Genomic DNA, 18,569 nt, shown 5'->3' with positions numbered 1-18,569 from the left:
TTTCATCATGGGTTCATGTAAACATGTAAAGGGCATGACAAATCTTTGGAAGTTTCCTAGTCATTGTGTGGGTCCCTGAGGATACACAATCCCACCTGGCATGGGATTACTACCGATTCCTAATTGGCATTACGATTACTAATCTGACCCCTTTAATCAATGCTTTGTCATTGTCACTCCCTCACTGATTGGTTACCATCCCAGCACAAGAGGGAATGCTCTTTATCTGCCTCCCTTTCCCATTCCCTCTCATTTTTTTCACTGTTTGTCCATCTGTCTGTCTGTCCATGCCTACTGGGTTATTTTCTTCCAAGGCATTAACACTGGAAGGCCACATGTGGTCTTGGATGTGGGATGAGTCACGGTGTGGGTTTGGATATTATATGGGCTTGAGACAGTGTCCCTGCAGGAAGCGGATCCTGTCATTGTACAAGGACAACTCGGGGACTAGAGCTCCAGCCTGAGAAGGGAGCATCCATTTCTCTCTGGAGACAGTCTCAAAAGGAGGTTGCTGATGCCCCTTCCAGGGACCAGGGTGCACTGGTCCCTGCTTTCCTTCCCTTATCTGCTCCCCAGAAAGGAGCTGCATCCTAGAAGAGGGAAAGGTGAGCTAAGGGTGAGTGGTCAGTGTGTCCTTAGACCTGACCTGCACAGAGGAGTCAGTGCCTGGGAACACTGGTGGACCGTAAGAGGACTTGCATATCCCACCCAGTGTGTTAGGTCTCCCATCAATATTCTGTGTGTCTGACCCTCAGAATAAGGTCCCTGCAGCCTGAGAAGATAGAATGGACCATCCCAACATTCTCTGGGGACTGAACCCTGGACCCCCAGGCCTGGCATCCTGCGCAGCCCCAAACTCTGTCTTCCTGCCCCTGCTGAAGCTCTGCTGTCCCCTGCTGCTGGTGGAGGGTTCAGTCCAGGGAATTTCCCCTTGCAGGTCACTGAACAGCACCTGTCACCCGAGAAAGGGTGTAGACCAGGGTTTCCAGTCTCCCAGAGGCAGCTGCGCTCCCTGCCCTGCCCAGCCCAGCACAGACAGGTCATATACACGGTGCAGGAGGCAGGACAGGTGCGATTCCTGTATTTGTCCTAGGGTTGAAGTGCCTGGCCTAGCCCGCTATCTTCTTTCAGAAAGGGGAGTGCAGGTTTCAGTGTAGTGCATTGAAAAGGGTTGATACTGACACAATCCTGATGTCCCAAAGGCACCAGATTCCTGTGTATTTAGGAATGAAGAGGATACTTCTTGCATCCATATATGATAGAATACATGAAAAAGGAACACACAGTGGAAGATAAAGAATTGAGTAGAATATGACTCATGGGGAGTATTCCAGAGGTCTCCAGGGAAAGATATTGAAAGTGAGAACATTGGTTAACTAGTGAGAAGTGGGTGGGGCGGGGGGAAGGAAGGGAGGAAGGAAGGGAGATGCAGAATGAGTAGGGGCGCTGGGGTAAGGGGATCTCCTTGAACACACTCTCACGCGTGGCTCAGCCTGCCTGGGCTCTCCTCACAGTGCTAGTGGCATCACCTCCATCTCTCCTGGCTAGAGCTTATCACCTGTTTCAGGTGCTCCCTGTGTTCAATAATATGTTTCTCATCAGGCCCAAGAGATTCCCCCAATGAGACAATGGGACTACACGATCTCTATTCGTGAGGACTCTGCTACGGCCACAAGCTACATCAGAACTTCTGACAAAAATTTCATTCCTGCCCTCAGGATCACCTGGCAATCTGTGAAGCCAGAAATCATTGATGAGGATCAATGCAGGAGGAGACACTCACTCTTGACCCTTTCCTTACTCACTTCTATAGGACAAGAGCTGACCAGAGGTCTCTTACTGCGTCCCCGATCTTGTTATAAACTTGACAAATAGTAAACCTGACAAATAGTAATTTCTACTAATGGAATCCTTTGACCCCTTTAACCAACACTCTGTGGTTGTCACTCCCTCACTGATTGGTTACCATCTCAGCACAGGAGACAATGCTCTTTTCTGCCTTCCTTTTCCAGTCCCTCTCATTGTTTTCACTGTCTGTCCATCTGTCTGTCTGTTCGTGCCTACTGGGTTATTTTCTTCCAACTCATCCACACCAGAAGGCCCCAGGTGGGTCCTTTGGAGGTGGGATGATTCATTGTGTGGGTTTGGATATTATTTCCCTACTATCCTCTGGGCTACAATGTATGTGGTGAGGAAAATCCCACTAGAGGGAGCCATGGGAGTCCTTTTTTGGGACACAATCTCTGCAAACCCTTGGTAGAAAACAATCCTTTACTGGAGTGAGTAAGAGGAGCCTGTGATTCCCTGTGACTCAGCCCACGAGGTACTTGAAAGAAGTCACTGCAAGTCTGAGACCTGCTGTGTACCTCTCCTCCTGCTCCTCTTGTACCCTTGCCTACTCTGTCTCTAGAGAAATAGCCACCTTCTCTCCTCCTACCCTCGTGGGAGTTTCCAGGCTATGGGCAGTCCCTGGAATTTCCATCTCAGAGTGCCTCACTCACTAAGGGGACCAGGCCAGAGTTTCTGGGATCCAGCATCACAATTCTTCCCAACCCTGCTCAGGTCTATGCCCAGGGACCAGGGTTACCTTGATCAATACAGATGCTCAGTGTTAACACAGAAGCGTGGTTGTGTGCGAAAGATGCTGTTTTTCAGATACCAGAACATCTATGGAGGAAATCAACATGTCCAGTAAGCTGGCCCCTCTCCCATTATATGTATTTGAGATGGATCACTCACAGGGTTGAGAGTCCAGGGAGTCAATATATTTATCATGTTGGTGCACCCCCTTCACCATGCCTTGCTGTTGTACCAGTAGCTGTGTTTCTGGGAAAAACCTGGAAAAGTCCTATAGGCAGCATGTGGACTCATTCTTGGCACCAAAAATTGAGAATTGAGTACCGAGGGAGAGACCCAAGCCATGCTCGGTGTTGGTCCTAGCAGAGACATCCTAACAAGTATTCTGCTTTATTACTAGACCCCAGCTCTGCACCCACCATGGGCTTAAGACTCTGTGGCATACCTCCCTTGTGGACCAAATGTTTCTTTTTGAACACTCAACACTGGCAAGCATCCTATTATGCTTCATAATGAAATTATCATGATGGTATTCACTCAACCAACTTTCTTGGTAAACTGCAGAACTCAGAGATCTCTGTCCATTTCCTGAGCAGAGACCTATTATGGATGCACAGGGTCTGATGGCTCATGGGGTCATCTCAGACCAGCGACTCTCTCATGGTCATTTTTCTGTCTAGGCTGATCTTGTCTTTCCCAGTAGTATGGCAAATTAAAGAGCATATTCTACTGTCAAAAAGACCTAAGTTCGTCCCCATGTCTGTCTCTTTGTAATGGTGTTTTAGGATTTTGTGCAGTATGAATGGGTTTCCAGGCAGAGCTGAAGGTTTCCAGGCCTTGGAGAGCAGCATGCAACAGCTCCCCGAGTCCCCATGGGGAAGAGAAGAGACAGAGTGGGAGGTTTTAGCCTCATTTCCCCTTTGTGTGTATCACTGTGGCTTAACCAGTTTGACCATCGATTGTATGCTTCTCACCGCAGTGATACTCAGCCTCATCCTCAGACTGGATGTCGGAGATGCTTAAATAGCGGTCAGCCCCAGAGCTGGATCCTGAGAAGCGACTGGGGATCCCGTCCCCCTTGCTGTGGCTTCCGTCACTATTAACCTTCATCACATACTGAGGGGCCTTCCCTGGTCGCTGTTGATACCAGAGAACATAGTAACTGCTGTGCTCCCTGCTCAGGGTGCAGGTGAGCTTGACAGAGGCTCCCAGGGAGGCAGACGCAGATGGAGGCTGAGTCAGCACAGGCAGAGCACAGAAACCTGGAAACACAAAACACAAGCATGATGCTGAATGTCCTGGACACTGGACGGTGTTCCCTGGGCACTGTACTTAGAGGGTAATGTCAAAAGGCAGAACCCTGACCTGTAGAGATAATAAAGGGCAGGAGGTAGAAGGAACCCCAGTCCATGGTGGAGAGGAACTCGTAGAACTCTTTTTTTGGGCTGTCCTCCTGGGACTGAAGTCTTCAAACTCCCATCTTATCCTCTGTTTTTGCAGCTCAAGGAAGGAGGGGCATCAGATGCAAATCTACTTTCCATTCTTTAATTAGTCTGTGTGAGCTCTTTTTTGAGCTCACACAGAGCTTAAGAGCCCCATTCTGGTCATTTCCTGAGACAAAAGTAGGAGCTACTTCCTATAGAAGTAGGAGCAGGTGTGGGTTTCTAAAGTGGAGAGTTGATTTTACACAAGAATCATCAGTGGAAGCATCAGTCATACCCTTTGCACTTGAGCACAACCCAGGGGATTTAGACTTACTGGGGTCTGAAAACAAGACCCACAGTGCTCCCCTGGGCACCCTGGGATGAATGTCACCCTATGTGTATTGCTAGTTTAACAAAATGACTCCTTCTGAGGCCTCAGTAGGTGCTAAACCTGTGTGAGTGTGTACAGGTTCCACTGAATGAGACATAATAAAAACCAAGGCACAAGTTTTCCTCCAGTCTTTTATATGAAGAGTCTAATATTGAGAGATTACATGGTTTTCTCATTTCTCATTTGCCATAACAGTGATGAGTAAGTCCAGTTTCCAATCCAGGAGATGTCCCAGAGCCTGCCCTTCCAATCCCGCCCTGCACCGACCCCTCACCTTGCTCCCTCTTCCCTCATCCCAAGGCTACTGAGACCTTCTGGTCACCACCCTCTCTCCTTTATTCCAGTCTATGCCCTCCCAGGTTCTGTTCTGAAGAGTGCTCAGATCTTCATGGTGTTGCCATCCGTGTTTCCAAAGAAAAACAGCCTTTTGGCTGTGAGTCTATACTGTAGAGACAGTTACCCTAAGGAAACCTTATGCATTTAACCTGCTCTGTCCATGGCTTCTACAAGGCATGAAAACCTCTGTACCATCAAATGTGGGTAATCCCAAAAGAAAAGTTTTGTTGTTCTGGGGTACCCAGCAGATTTCAAAGACATAGCATAAAAGATAAGGTAAAAAATATTTCTATATGTAATTCATATTGTTGTGAGAATATTTTCAAGAAACTGATCTAAACAAAGTATACTATGAAAACAAGTTCTGCTCATTTCTTCTCTTTTTTAAAATGCGGCTACTAGAAAATTTTAAATTATGAATGTGGTTGGAATTTTATTTCTGTTGAATGGACTGTCTGCAAAGTCCCACTAGCAGTCACTTGCTTTTGAAAAAGGAGACAGAACCTTCTGGAGCATTAAGAAGGGGCCGTGTCTTAGCCTGAAAGCACAGAAGTCCATAGGTTGGTGATGAAGACCAGGGATTTAGGGGTCAGCAGACCTTGGTTTGCTGCTGGTTTGGCCACTTTCTAGCTTTGACCTCAGGCACTTACACATCCTACCTACCTCACCTTCTGCTTTTGTAAGTTGGGGTGATAATCAGAATGATTTTTTGTAGAGTATTCATGATTAAACGATTTAATAAATGGGAAGAGCTTGGATCGTGGTTCATATGTGGTAAGCACATATAAATCTTTACTCCTCATGCTCCTTTTGGTATCCTTTATCCTTAAACATGATATAAAGAAAAGTCACTGGAGTTTAGAGGTTGGAGGGAAATTATGGAAACAAATCTTGGGTTTGGGCCATTGGAAATGGGCAAAATCTCCTGGCAACATTAAAATCTCTCTCTCTCTCTCTCTCTCTCTCTCTCTCTCTCTCTCACACACACACACACACACACACACACACACACACACCCAGGCCCTCAGAGGCACTATACCTTGCACAGGTCACAAGAGGCAAACCCTCTCAGGCTGCCATCCTGCTCACTGGGTCATGGGCCCAGGGACATGGTCCTGGTTCTCTAACAGAGACATCACAGGATGTCCCATCTGAACTAGAGCAGAACTGCTTCCTGCTTCTTCAGACCTTGTGATATGTGTCATGTCATCCCCATTGTCTCACTAAAGTTGGTCCTACCTGTGATGTCCTCATTCTGGGAGCAGAACCTAGTTTTGCAGTTACTACAAACCTGAACTACATAGTCTGCCAGTCAGTGTGTGTCCTCTGATCCGACCACAGAGGGTAGCACAGAGGCCTGGTGGGCAGGGGAGGGCTGATGGGACTCAGGGCTGGGGCTGGTGGCACTGAGGGAAGAGAGGCTCAGGCAGAGAGACTGGGGCTACTCACACTGATCCCTCCAGGAGTCAGAGAAGCACAATGGGGATTAAACAGGCTCTAGACATGTCATGTCCACAGCAGAGCTGAGATGGGCTCAGAGGGCCCTACACATGCAGCTGGAGGAGAAGCAGATCCTCTTGGTGTCCTGGGGGAACTCCTTCAGGGAGGCAGCAGGTACTGTACCCCACCTCTTGATGATGATGAGATCATTGTCTCACTTCTGACCTACCTGGGTGAATATAGAGAACACAAGTTCAACATTTTCTCACTGTGGTGATAATCAGAGGGCAAGGATGGAGCCTGGATATCCAGACATACAGATGGGTCATTAGGAGACAGTCATGGCTTTTTCTGGGTTTGTTAATTATGCCCCACCTGATCCCTGAGAGCTTTGTGGTACCCATGCTACCTGCAGAATCCCTCAAGGGGAGGGAATGCCCAACCATGGCAGGGATATTTGCGGGGTTGAATTATGTCCCACAGATCCTAAATGGATATTTTAGTCCTAACCTCCAGAATCTCTCCCTGGGTCATGATTTCAGTATAGGATCATTGCAGATGTAATTCTTTTAATTCAGATGAGGTTGCGCTGGAGTAGGCTGGACCCTGTTCCACTTGGACTGGTTTCCTTATGAGAGTGAAAATTTGGAGACAGATTCTTACAGGGAAGGCCACCCTATGAAGTTAGAGTAGAAATCTGTAAGACCACGAATGCCAAAAATTGCCAGAGAACCACCAGGTGCTGTAAGAGAAGATGAAACAGATTCTCCTACTCAGCCTACAAAACAACAACCATTCTGCAGGTGCCTTGGTCTCAGACGCTGACCTCTAGAACTGTGAGACAATACATTTCTGTTCTCGGCTCCTTCCTTCCCAGTTTGTGCGGCTCTGTTCTCTCAGAACAGAGAACTCTCTCCCTAGCAAATTAATGTAGTGACCCATAAGAAGTATGATTTCCCCACAACACCAGCATGGCTGGGCTCCTTCCAGTCGCTTTATTCTCTGTTATCACAGCAGTGGGAGACGGGCCTCAGCCAGTTGCTTTCCTCTCCTAGAATGTCTGATTCTCCTCCCCTGAGGACTGCCTCAAGTCCCCCAGACAGCACAGAGTCATTCCTATAACCCAAGACTCCTGCTGGGATCCCATATGACTGGATCTGTCCGGGTCTGGCTCAGGGCCTTGCAGGAGCCTGGCCATGGGGCTGACCTGGTTCATCTGGGACATGCAGACAACACGTGATTCAGGGAAAGGTGGTCTCGTGGCTTCCTTACCTTCCTCCTGCTGCTTCAGTTCCCCTCTGCATCCCCCACAGACACTATGATCCCATCCTTGGCATGTCGTCAGAATGGGAACTCTCATTCTGAGGTTTGTTCATCACTTACAGAAGTGGGTGCTTACCTGTTAACCACCGGTTGCTGCAGATTCATCAGGATTTCGAGTCTATTTACACATAATGCTGCTTTCTCTCGATAGCCCCCAGCCCACAGCCGACCAGCAATTGGCATTGTCAGCTATTTCATTCCTCTTAATTTTCATGGGAACATATGAAAATACATGGGAAACAACTTCAAGGTTTGTAATCTTGTGAGGATTCACACAATCACATGTTCCCATATGTTGTGAGCTCAAGGGCCAGAGCCATGGTCCCTGCAGCCATGAAAGTCATGTCACTCTGGAGACAGTCTCACAAGGAGGATTCAGATGCTCCTTCCAGGAACCAGGGACCCAAAGTTCTCTTTCAGACCAGAGATGGTCTGAAAAAAGGAGCTGCAGCCCCAGGTCTGAGTTGGGGTGGAGTTGGGGAAGAGAGGAAAAGTGTGAGTCATCGGGTGTCTCTGGTTGTGCCCAGAACGGAGGAGTCAGTCCCTGGGAACACTGGTGGAGAAAGAGAGGACCTGAATTTCCCAGGTGATGTGCTCACTGTTTCAGGATTCTTGTCAGTGTCCTGGGTGACACTGTGCGTCTGACCCTGAGAGCATGGTCCTTGCAGCCTGTGGAGTTAGGGTGGTTCATCTTGAAAGCGTCTGAGGACTGAACCACAGACAACCCGCTGACCCTCAGGCCTGCCATCTCTGTAAGTCTCCCCCCTTGGCAGCCCTAGCCTCTGTTCTGTGGCTCCTGATGCAGCTCTGTTGCCCCCTGCTGGTGGAGAAGGACTCAGGCCTGAAGCTTCCCTCCTGTGGATCACCCCAGAGCACCTGTCACCTGAGAAAGGGTTTGGACCAGGGTTTCCGAGCTTCCACAGGCAGCTGCCCTCTGCCGTCCTCAGCCCAGCACAGAAGGTCACATACAAGGTGAAGAAGTCAGGGAAGATGCGATTCCTGTACTTGTCCCAAGGTTGTAATGCCCTGGAGAGCCCACTGTCTTGTTTCAGAAAGGAGAGTGCAGGCTTCAGTGTAGGGCATTTGAAAAGAGTCAGTGTCCAGACAATCTTGTGTGATGTCCCACAGCCACCAGGTTCCTGTGTATTTAGGAATCAGGACTGATGCTTCCTTCATCTCTGTCTGTGTAGTTGGGTCATCAGAACGACAGGTGATGCTTCTGGAGCTAAGTTCAGTTGAACAGGCAAAAATTTACTCTAATTACTGCTATTTTTGCTACTATTAATTTTATGACAACTCACATCCCATGATGATTGGTGTGGGAGAATTTTAAACTACTCTGTCTGTGGTTTGGTGCAATCGGGAATCTGCTAATTTGGGCTTGGGTAAAATTGCATGTGATGTGGTTTACAGAACAGCTGAAAACTTTTCCTTGTGTGCCCAGAGAGGCAGACAGGAGTGTTCAACACCAAGGCTAACTCAGTGATACCCCACGCATTTGCCTAATAAGTTAAACTCATCAATGTTTTATGACATTAATTTGATGAAGAGTGTTTCTTACATCAGTTGAAATTTCCCCATTTCACAGTAGGTGAAGTGAGTACCCAGAGAGGCTAGTTTCTCAAGAAAACAGAGGACAATGAGGTGAGTCCAGGAGTGGAGCTCACATGTGCTGGATTCAGACCCTGGTCAGAGCAAGCCTGACCAAGGCGGGAGGGATGGGTGTGACTGCCCTGCTCTGGTTGTGAAGAGTGTGTCATGGGTCCTTCTGACTCTGCCTGGCAGGGATTCAAAGTAAGGGTACTGCCTGGGGTGTTTCATGATGAGTGTCATGGGACAATTGTGTGTCTGCAAGACAGTCGGGGTAAGCAGGAACATAGGGATTTTGGAGATCCCCTAGCATACCCCAGGACTGTGATTACAGTCACCAATTCACCACAGCCCAATGCTGCAAGGTCAGATAATGGACCCATCTTCCAGAATGCAGGTTTGGTGGTCGTAACTGGTGAGGATCAGGACATGCTCAGGTATTTGCTAAGGGAAGGGGCATATGGGTGAGCAGTGAAGAAGGTAATTATAGACACCACACTGACCACACTGTAGTGGCAGAAATGAGCCAGATAAAAGTAGCATGTGTCTTCTTTATGTTGACATGAATATGTTTGGATATATATTCATCATGTGTTTCTGTTTTGTTCTCATGTTTCATTTCATTATTGTGTAATGTAGAGTTGTTACCAGTAGTGAATGCTATATCTCAATATTGAAGTTGTAGGGTATCAAATCAGTTGGGACAAAAATAAAGATCACTAGGAGACAAAGATGTATTTTATATCATCTTGTGGGGAATGGGTGAGCATGTTTGTAATTGTTTCCTGGAGAGTTTTATCATGTTAGGTGGAAACATGGCTGCCCACATTCTCTTTACTTGGTGTTTAGGTTAATGCGGAACTTGTAAGATTTCATGTGGACGAGGGGGGACTGTGGTGTCTTATTAAGTATCACTGTTGACAGGCTGAGCTGTGTTTCACAGAATTTTTGTCTGTCCATATGTCTGGGAAGGGTGGGGATAACTGGAGATTCCTGTGCAGATATGGGGTGGAAGTAAAGAAGGACCCATTGTTTGTCTCACCCCCGTGTTTGCGTTTCTTCTGGCCACTGTGTTGGCAGCAGCTACTGCCCCATCATCCCCCTTTCACGATCAAGACGGATGTGACTCTTTATCTGTCAGAACTCAGAATACCTAGTGTGTCTGGATCTTCTTTCAGTGTATAAAAATAGAAGGAACAATTCGATCTGTCTGGGGATTGGACACGCACATTGGTAATTAGTTGAGAAACCCCAGCTTTGTGGGGACACCTTGGCCTCCTTAGATCCCTGAGGATCCTGTTTGCAGTCACTGGGGACACTAGTGGAGAGAGTGGGGCCTGAACTTCCGAGGTGAGGTGCTCACTGTTTCAGGACTTTTGTACGTGTCCTGGGTTCCTGGAAGCAGACTCTGAGAAGGAGCAGTGCATGTGCAGGAAATCTGGAAGTATCTGGGGAGGTCAGCCTGGGCAGAAGGAGAAGAGACCCAAAGTGAGATATCAGGTGAGGTCTCCCTCCTGTCGGGAGCTATAAATCTGGGACTTTTCAGGATATCTGAACCTGGGAAAGCTCGTGGGATCTTGGACTAAGGCCATCATTTATTTGAACCTCTCTGAAAAGAAGCAGAAACCTGGGGAGGGAGATTGTTAATGGATAGCACTTTCCTGTGATGAGCTCCCTTGTAAGCCTTTAGGGCCTCCCATAGGGGTGGGTGGGTGAGTGATCTCAGAAGAGGGGATGTAGGTGACCTCACAGTGTCCACTGCCCTTGTGTGCTCCACTCAGAATCTCAGCTGCCATGGACCAGGTTTTCAGGAACTCAGCTGAGCTGGGAATTTCTGGGTTCAAATCCTGGGCAATTGAGTAAAAATATAGCAGAGCGACCAGGGTATGGAAATGAGTCTCTGTCTTTCCATCTATCCAGACCCTATGTCCCTGAGTCATATCCACACAGACAAGCAGGGCAGCCTGGTCATGTTGGCCTCAATTCATTCATGAACCTCCCTTTACAAAACCTGCCAGGAGGGTAGAGGGGCGGAAACCCTGGTGATCATATATGTGGGTACCATTGTCTCATCTGCTCACTGCTCTGCTTACAGGCCTCCTGACTGGAGGAGAGTGTGACACATACAGGGAAGGGGTTTGTGACTCACTTCCCTGTCTGTGTCCCTGTGAGCATCAACACTGCTGTCCCACACCTGACAGTAGGAGTCAGGCCTGTCCTAGGTCTAGACTCTACTCGTGGTGTGTTCCCTGAACACATATTATATTTCAAATAATGTTCAGTTACTCAACATATAGTACATCATTAGTTTTTGATGTACTATTCAAGGATTTATTGTTTGTAACACCTAGTGCTCATCGCAACACATACCGTCCTTAATATCCATCACCTTCTTATACCCTCCCCCACCCCCATCCCTTCTTTAACTCTCAGTTTGATTCCTGGAGTCAAGAGTCTCTCATGGTTTGTCTCACTCTCTGATTTCTCTCCATTCAGTTTTTCTTCCATTGCCCTATGGTTTTCAGTGCTGTTCCCTATGTTCTACATATGAGTGAATCCATATTATAATAGTCTTTCTCTGCTTGGCTTATTTCATTTAGCATAATCCCTTACAGTTGACCCCTGTTGATGGAAATGTTGGTATGCATCCTTTATGACATCACAGTAATATTCCATTGTAGATATGAACCACATTGTCTTTATCCATTTGTCTGTTAAAGGGAATCTTAGCTTTTTCCACAGTTTAGCTATTGTGGACATTGCTGCTATGACTGGCACCCATTCCCTGGGCACTCTGCATGATCAAGACACTGTCCTTATTGAACAGGTAACTCTGGCACTGCTTAGGTCAGAAAGAGACCTGTGTAGAACCCTGTTGTGCCCTTCGGTGGCTTGGGGAGGATAGAGGATCTCAAAGAACGGAACAAAGCTGAGGGACCTGAAATTCAACCCAGTTCAGGGCCAGAATGGATGATCCTCAGATAATCATTCTGGGCACAGAGAGATGTATCAGTTGTGGTAAAAGGCAATTTCCACATAATGAGTTGGGGTTTCTTGGCCACTTCTGGACACAGAGAGTGGCCTCCAAGAGGAAGCTACTGGGGTGGGGACAGGGTTGACACAGATGTCTCCTTCTGTGTGTCCTTGATCTCCTTAGTACTCCTGGGGGTGAGGCCCTCAAGGCAATGGCAGTTATTCCTCCCCTCCCCCATGACCCACCTAAAGCCACAGGGAGACCAGAGTCTACTTGTGCCTCTGGACCTGTCAGTGCTTTCCCTGACATTCCACAGATTGGCTGAGCTGAGCAGGAACATGAGGGAGGAGTGTCCCTGACAGGGAAGGGAGGCTGAGAGAGGAGCGCAGGTCCCTGGTTCCTGGAGTAGAAGAGAGAAGAGCAGAAGCTGGCTGGTGAGAGGCAGCAGAAATCCCCTGCACTAGGTGAGGAAGGCTGCTCAGACTGAGAGGGGATGTGAGCTGACCTCAGCAAGCATGTTCCAGGTCCTGAAGGAGATAACTTCTTGCTCTTAGTTCTGCCAGGTGAGGGACATTTTTATTATCGTTTAACCTGAAAAAAAAAAACAAACCTGGAAATATTATTTCTGTCACAAAGAGTCTCACCAAAGTTTGTCATTCTAGTTCATCAAGTCAAGAAGTAATTTTTAGACAAAAGATTCCAATTATGCTTGCCATAATTTGTGTGCGGAAAATAATTTTCTGACCTGTCTCTCCCTCCCCAGGTAGGTGTTCCTCTGACACAAGCCAGGACAGAAATAGGGGAAGCTTCTGCTCTTCCTTCTTAATAAATTCCTTATCTCTGTTTTTGACATCCAAGAATTGTTCTACAAATCAGTTTTTTTTTTTTAAATTCTTTTTTTTTTTTTTTTTTTTTTTTTTTTTCCTTCATTTTTTTTTTTTTTTTTTTTTTATAAACATATATTTTTATCCCCAGGGGTACAGGTCTGTGAATCACCAGGTTTACACACTTCACAGCACTCACCAAATCACATACCCTCCCCAATGTCCATAATCCCACCCCCTTCTTCCAAACCCCCTCCCCCCGGCAACCCTCAGTTTGTTTTGTGAGATTAAGAGTCACTTATGGTTTGTCTCCCTCCCAATCCCATCTTGTTTCATTTATTCTTCTTCTACCCACTTAAGCCTCCATGTTGCATCACCACTTCCTCATATCAGGGAGATCATATGATAGTTGTCTTTCTCTGCTTGACTTATTTCGCTAAGCATGATACGCTCTAGTTCCATCCATGTTGTTGCAAATGGCAAGATTTCATTTCTTTTGATGGCTGCATAGTATTCCATTGTGTATATATACCACATCTTCTTTTTTTTTTTTTTCTGTTAGACAATTTTAATTCAAAATGAATCTTTAAACAACAACCTTACATTTGTGATATGCATGACTACATCATTACAGACAAAATAGAAAAAGCATATAAAAGATTTGTTATACATCTGGAGAAGATAAATTCTTTTCAATACAAGAAGAAATATTCTTTTTTTTTTTTTAAATTTTTTATTTTTTATAAACATATATTTTTATCCCCAGGGGTACAGGTCTGTGAATCACCAGGTTTACACACTTCACAGCACTCACCAAAGCACATACCCTCCCCAATGTCCATAATCCCACCCCCTTCTCTCCCAAACCCCCTCCCCCCGGCATCAGTTTGTTTTGTGAGATTAAGAGTCACTTATGGTTTGTCTCCCTCCCAATCCCATCTTGTTTCATTTATTCTTCTTCTACCCACTTAAGCCTCCATGTTGCATCACCACTTCCTCCTCATATCAGGGAGATCATATGATAGTTGTCTTTCTCTGCTTGACTTATTTCGCTAAGCATGATACGCTCTAGTTCCATCCATGTTGTTGCAAATGGCAAGATTTCATTTCTTTTGATGGCTGCATAGTATTCCATTGTGTATATATACCACATCTTCTTGATCCATTCATCTGTTGATGGACATCTAGGTTCTTTCCATAGTTTGGCTATTGTGGACATTGCTGCTATAAACATTCGGGTGCATGTGTCCCTTTGGATCACTACGTTTGTATCTTTAGGGTAAATACCCAATAGTGCAATTGCTGGGTCATAGGGCAGTTCTATTTTCAACATTTTGAGGAACCTCCATGCTGTTTTCCAGAGTGGCTGCACCAGCTTGCATTCCCACCAACAGTGTAGGAGGGTTCCCCTTTCTCCGCATCCTCGCCAGCATCTGTCATTTCCTGACTTGTTGATTTTAGCCATTCTGACTGGTGTGAGGTGATATCTTATTGTGGTTTTGATTTGTATTTCCCTGATGCCGAGTGATATGGAGCACTCTTTCAGGTGTCTGTTCGCCATCTGGATGTCTTCTTTGCAGAAATGTCTGTTCATGTCTTCTGCCCATTTCTTGATTGGATTATTTGTTCTTTGGGTGTTGAGTTTGCTAAGTTCTTTATAGATTCTGGACACTAGTCCTTTATCTGATATGTCGTTTGCAAATATCTTCTCCCATTCTGTCAGTTGTCTTTTCATTTTGTTAACTGTTTCCTTTGCTGTGCAAAAGCTTTTGATCTTGATGAAATCCCAGTAGTTCATTTTTTCCCTTGCTTCCCTTGCCTTTTGCGTTGTTCCTAGGAAGATGTTGCTGCGGCAGAGGTCGAAGAGGTTGCTGCCCGTGTTCTCCTCAAGGATTTTGATGGATTCCTTTCGTACATTGAGGTCCTTCATCCATTTTGAGTCTATTTTTGTGTGTGGTGTAAGGAAATGGTCCAATTTCATTTTTCTGCATGTGGCTGTCCAATTTTCCCAGCACCATTTATTGAAAAGGCTGTCTTTTTTCCATTGGACAGGAACACGGCAGGGATGTCCATTATCACCACTGCTATTCAACATCGTACTAGAGGTCCTAGCCTCAGCAATCAGACAACAAAAGGAAATTAAAGGCATCCAAATCGGCAAAGAAGAAGTCAAATTATCACTCTTCGCAGATGATATGATACTATATGTGGAAAACCCAAAAGACTCCACTCCAAAACTTCTAGAACTTATACAGGAATTCAGTAAAGTGTCAGGATATAAAATCAATGCACAGAAATCAGTTGCATTTCTCCACACCAACAGCAAGACAGAAGAAAGAGATATTAAGGAGTCAATCCCATTTACAATTGCATCCAAAACCATAAGATACCTAGGAATAAACCTAACCAAAGAGACACAGAATCTATACTCAGAAAACTATAAAGTACTCATGAAAGAAATTGAGGAAGACACAAAGAAATGGAAAAATGTTCCATGCGCCTGGATTGGAAGAATAAATATTGTGAAAATGTCTATGCTACCTAAAGCAATCTACACATTTAATGCAATTCCTATCAAAGTACCATGCATCTTTTTCAAAGAAATGGAACAAATAATTCTAAAATTTATATGGAACCAGAAAAGACCTCGAATAGCCAAAGGGATATTGAAAAAGAAACCCAACGTTAGTGGCATCACAATTCCGGACTTCAAGCTCTATTACAAAGCTGTCATCATCAAGACAGCATGGTACTGGCACAAAAACAGACACATAGATCAATGGAACAGAATAGAGAGCCCAGAAATAGACCCTCAAATCTATGGTCAACTAATCTTCGACAAAGTAGGAAAGAATGTCCAATGGAAAAAAGACAGCCTTTTCAATAAATGGTGCTGGGAAAATTGGACAGCCCCATGTAGAAAAATGAAATTGGACCATTTCCTTACACCACACACAAAAATAGACTCAAAATGGATGAAGGACCTCAATGTACGAAAGGAATCCATCAAAATCCTTGAGGAGAACACGGGCAGCAACCTCTTCGACCTCTGCCGCAGCAATATCTTCCTAGGAACAATGCAAAAGGCAAGGGAAGCAAGGGAAAAAATGAACTACTGGGATTTCATCAAGATCAAAAGCTTTTGCACAGCAAAGGAAACAGTTAACAAAATGAAAAGACAACTGACAGAATGGGAGAAGATATTTGCAAACGACATATCAGATAAAGGACTAGTGTCCAGAATCTATAAAGAACTTAGCAAACTCAACACCCAAAGAACAAATAATCCAATCAAGAAATGGGCAGAAGACATGAACAGACATTTCTGCAAAGAAGACATCCAGATGGCCAACAGACACATGAAAAAGTGCTCCATATCACTCGGCATCAGGGAAATACAAATCAAAACCACAATGAGATATCACCTCACACCAGTCAGAATGGCTAAAATCAACAAGTCAGGAAATGACAGATGCTGGCGAGGATGCGGAGAAAGGGGAACCCTCCTACACTGTTGGTGGGAATGCAAGCTGGTGCAGCCACTCTGGAAAACAGCATGGAGGTTCCTCAAAATGTTGAAAATAGAACTGCCCTATGACCCAGCAATTGCACTACTGGGTATTTACCCTAAAGATACAAACATAGTGATCCAAAGGGGCACGTGCACCCGAATGTTTATAGCAGCAATGTCCACAATAGCCAAACTATGGAAAGAACCTAGATGTCCATCAACATATGAATGGATCAAGAAGATGTGGTATACATACACAATGGAATACTATGCAGCCATCAAAAGATATGAAATCTTGCCATTTGCGACAACATGGATGGAACTAGAGCGTATCATGCTTAGCGAAATAAGTCAAGCAGAGAAAGACAACTGTCATATGATCTCCCTGATATGAGGAAGTGGTGATGCAACATGGGGGTGTAAGTGGGTAGGAGAAGAATAAATGAAACAAGATGGGATTGGGAGGGAGACAAACTATAAGTGACTCTTAATCTCACAAAACAAACAGGGTTGCTGGGGGGAGGGGGTTTGGGAGAAGGGGGTGGGATTATGGACATTGGGGAGGGTATGTGCTTTGGTGAGTGCTGTGAAGTGTGTAAACCTGGTGATTCACAGACCTGTACCCCTGGGGATAAAAATATATGTTTATAAAAAATAAAAAATTAAAAAAAAAAAGAAATGGTAGTAATAATCAGGTGCATAATGTGACGTGTCTGGGGACAATGGTCAGCTTTCTTTTCCATCCAATCTTGATCTTATTCATTGGGCTCCATAGCAAAGGTAATGTGATTGCCCAGACAGGCTAGTTTCCCAGGAAAACAGAGGCAAGTGGGAGGAAGGGAGGGTGACTGCCCTGATCTGGTTGCGGAGAGTGTGTCTTGGGTACCTCTGACTCCTCCTGACAGGGACTCAAAGTAGGGGGCACTGTTTGGGGTGTTTCATAATGACTGTCATAGTGCAATTGTGTGTCTACAACACAACTGGGTGAACAGGAGTATATGGACTCAGGAGATCCCCTAGGATACCCGGGACTGTGATGACAGTCATCAATTCAGCAGAGTCCAATTCAGCAGATCTGATAATGGACCAGCCTTCCAGAGTGAACGTTTGGTCATGGGGGGCATCATGAGTAGATCAGGGATTTGCTGAGAGAAAGGGATATGGAGTGAGCAATGAAGAAGGTAATTCTAGACTCCATGTTGATCTCAGGGTAGTGGTAGAAATGAATAAGATAAAAGTAATAAAGGTTTCTTCCTTATGTTGACATGAATAGGTTTGGTTATATTTTAAGCACATGTTTCTGTTCTACTTCCCTGTTTCATCCCTTCATCATCTAACATCACAGATGCTAACAATAGTTAGCTTTACATCTCATTATTGAAGATATAGATTATCATATGGCAGGGACAAACATAAAGATCACTATTGGACAATGATACACTTTTATCCTCTTGTGGGAAAGGGGTGAGCATGATTGTAACTGTTCACAGGATATTTTATCATGTTAGGTGGAGACATGGCTACCAACATTCTCTTTATTTGGAGACTGTGGTGTGGGGTGCATGGGTGGATTTCTGTGGATGAGGGATCATCTGTGGTGTCTTAAGTGTCACTGTTGACAGGCTGAGCTCTATTTCACAGAATTATTGTCTGTCCATGTATCTGGATGGGTGTAAAGAGAGATTCTTGCCCCGATATGGAGGGTGGAAGTGAGAAAGGATCCATTCTGGTCTCACTCCTGTGGTGGTTTTGTTTCTTGTGGCCACTTTGTAGGCAGTGGCAACTGCCCCATTATCCCCCATTTGCCATCAAGAAGGATGTGACTGTGCAACAATCTGTCAGAACTCAGAACACCTAGTGTGTCTGGATATTTTTTCAGTGTATAAAAATATAAGTAACAAACTGATCTATCTGGAGATTGGACAAGTACGTTGGTGATTTGGGTGAGAAAGCCCAGCTCTGTGGGTACACAGTGGTCTCCTCAGGTCCCTGAGAACCCTGTCAGGCATGTTCCCCCTCCTCCATTGTTCCTGGAAGCAGTCTCTGAGGAGGAGAAGTCCATGTGCAGGAAATCTGGAAGGAGTTGGGGAGCTCAGCCCGCGTAGAAGGAGAAGGGGCCTGCAGTGAGATATCAGGTGCGGCCTCCTACCTGTGGGGAGATCTCAAGCTGGGACCATTC

General features: G+C 45.6%; 3 protein-coding genes across 28 annotated transcripts in view; all 3 read right to left on the bottom strand.

Moving 5' to 3' along the window:
- Nucleotides 1–18,569, bottom strand: part of LOC101682709 (immunoglobulin lambda-1 light chain-like) — a 1,123,284-nt gene that overhangs the window by 243,121 nt on the left and 861,594 nt on the right. The window contains exon 3 of one of the 16 annotated variants that reach the window (XM_045065730.1): nucleotides 315–327. The exons of the other annotated variants lie outside the window; for them this stretch is intronic. Within the exon in view, the coding sequence (XP_044921665.1) occupies nucleotides 315–327 (13 nt within the window). The remainder of the gene's footprint in view (nucleotides 1–314; nucleotides 328–18,569) is intronic. 16 annotated transcript variants of the gene reach the window in all.
- The window catches only part of LOC101676037 (immunoglobulin lambda variable 4-3), a 780,698-nt gene that overhangs the window by 224,671 nt on the left and 537,458 nt on the right, over nucleotides 1–18,569 (bottom strand). The window contains exons 1-2 of one of the 6 annotated variants that reach the window (XM_045065712.1): nucleotides 3,943–4,020; nucleotides 3,522–3,839 (exon numbers count right to left, since the gene is read on the bottom strand). The exons of the other annotated variants lie outside the window; for them this stretch is intronic. Coding sequence (XP_044921647.1) covers nucleotides 3,522–3,839; nucleotides 3,943–3,988 — 364 coding nt within the window. The 5' untranslated portion in view covers nucleotides 3,989–4,020. Of the gene's footprint in view, nucleotides 1–3,521; nucleotides 3,840–3,942; nucleotides 4,021–18,569 lie in introns of those variants that run through there. 6 annotated transcript variants of the gene reach the window in all.
- The window catches only part of LOC101680986 (immunoglobulin lambda-1 light chain-like), a 586,873-nt gene that overhangs the window by 219,335 nt on the left and 348,969 nt on the right, over nucleotides 1–18,569 (bottom strand). The window lies entirely within an intron of this gene.

This window comes from Mustela putorius, unplaced genomic scaffold (genome assembly GCF_011764305.1).
Source record: "Mustela putorius furo isolate JIRA1106 unplaced genomic scaffold, ASM1176430v1.1 tig00003858_pilon_pilon_pilon, whole genome shotgun sequence".
NCBI lineage: Eukaryota > Metazoa > Chordata > Mammalia > Carnivora > Mustelidae > Mustela > Mustela putorius.
This window is presented reverse-complemented; position numbering and strand designations above follow the sequence as displayed.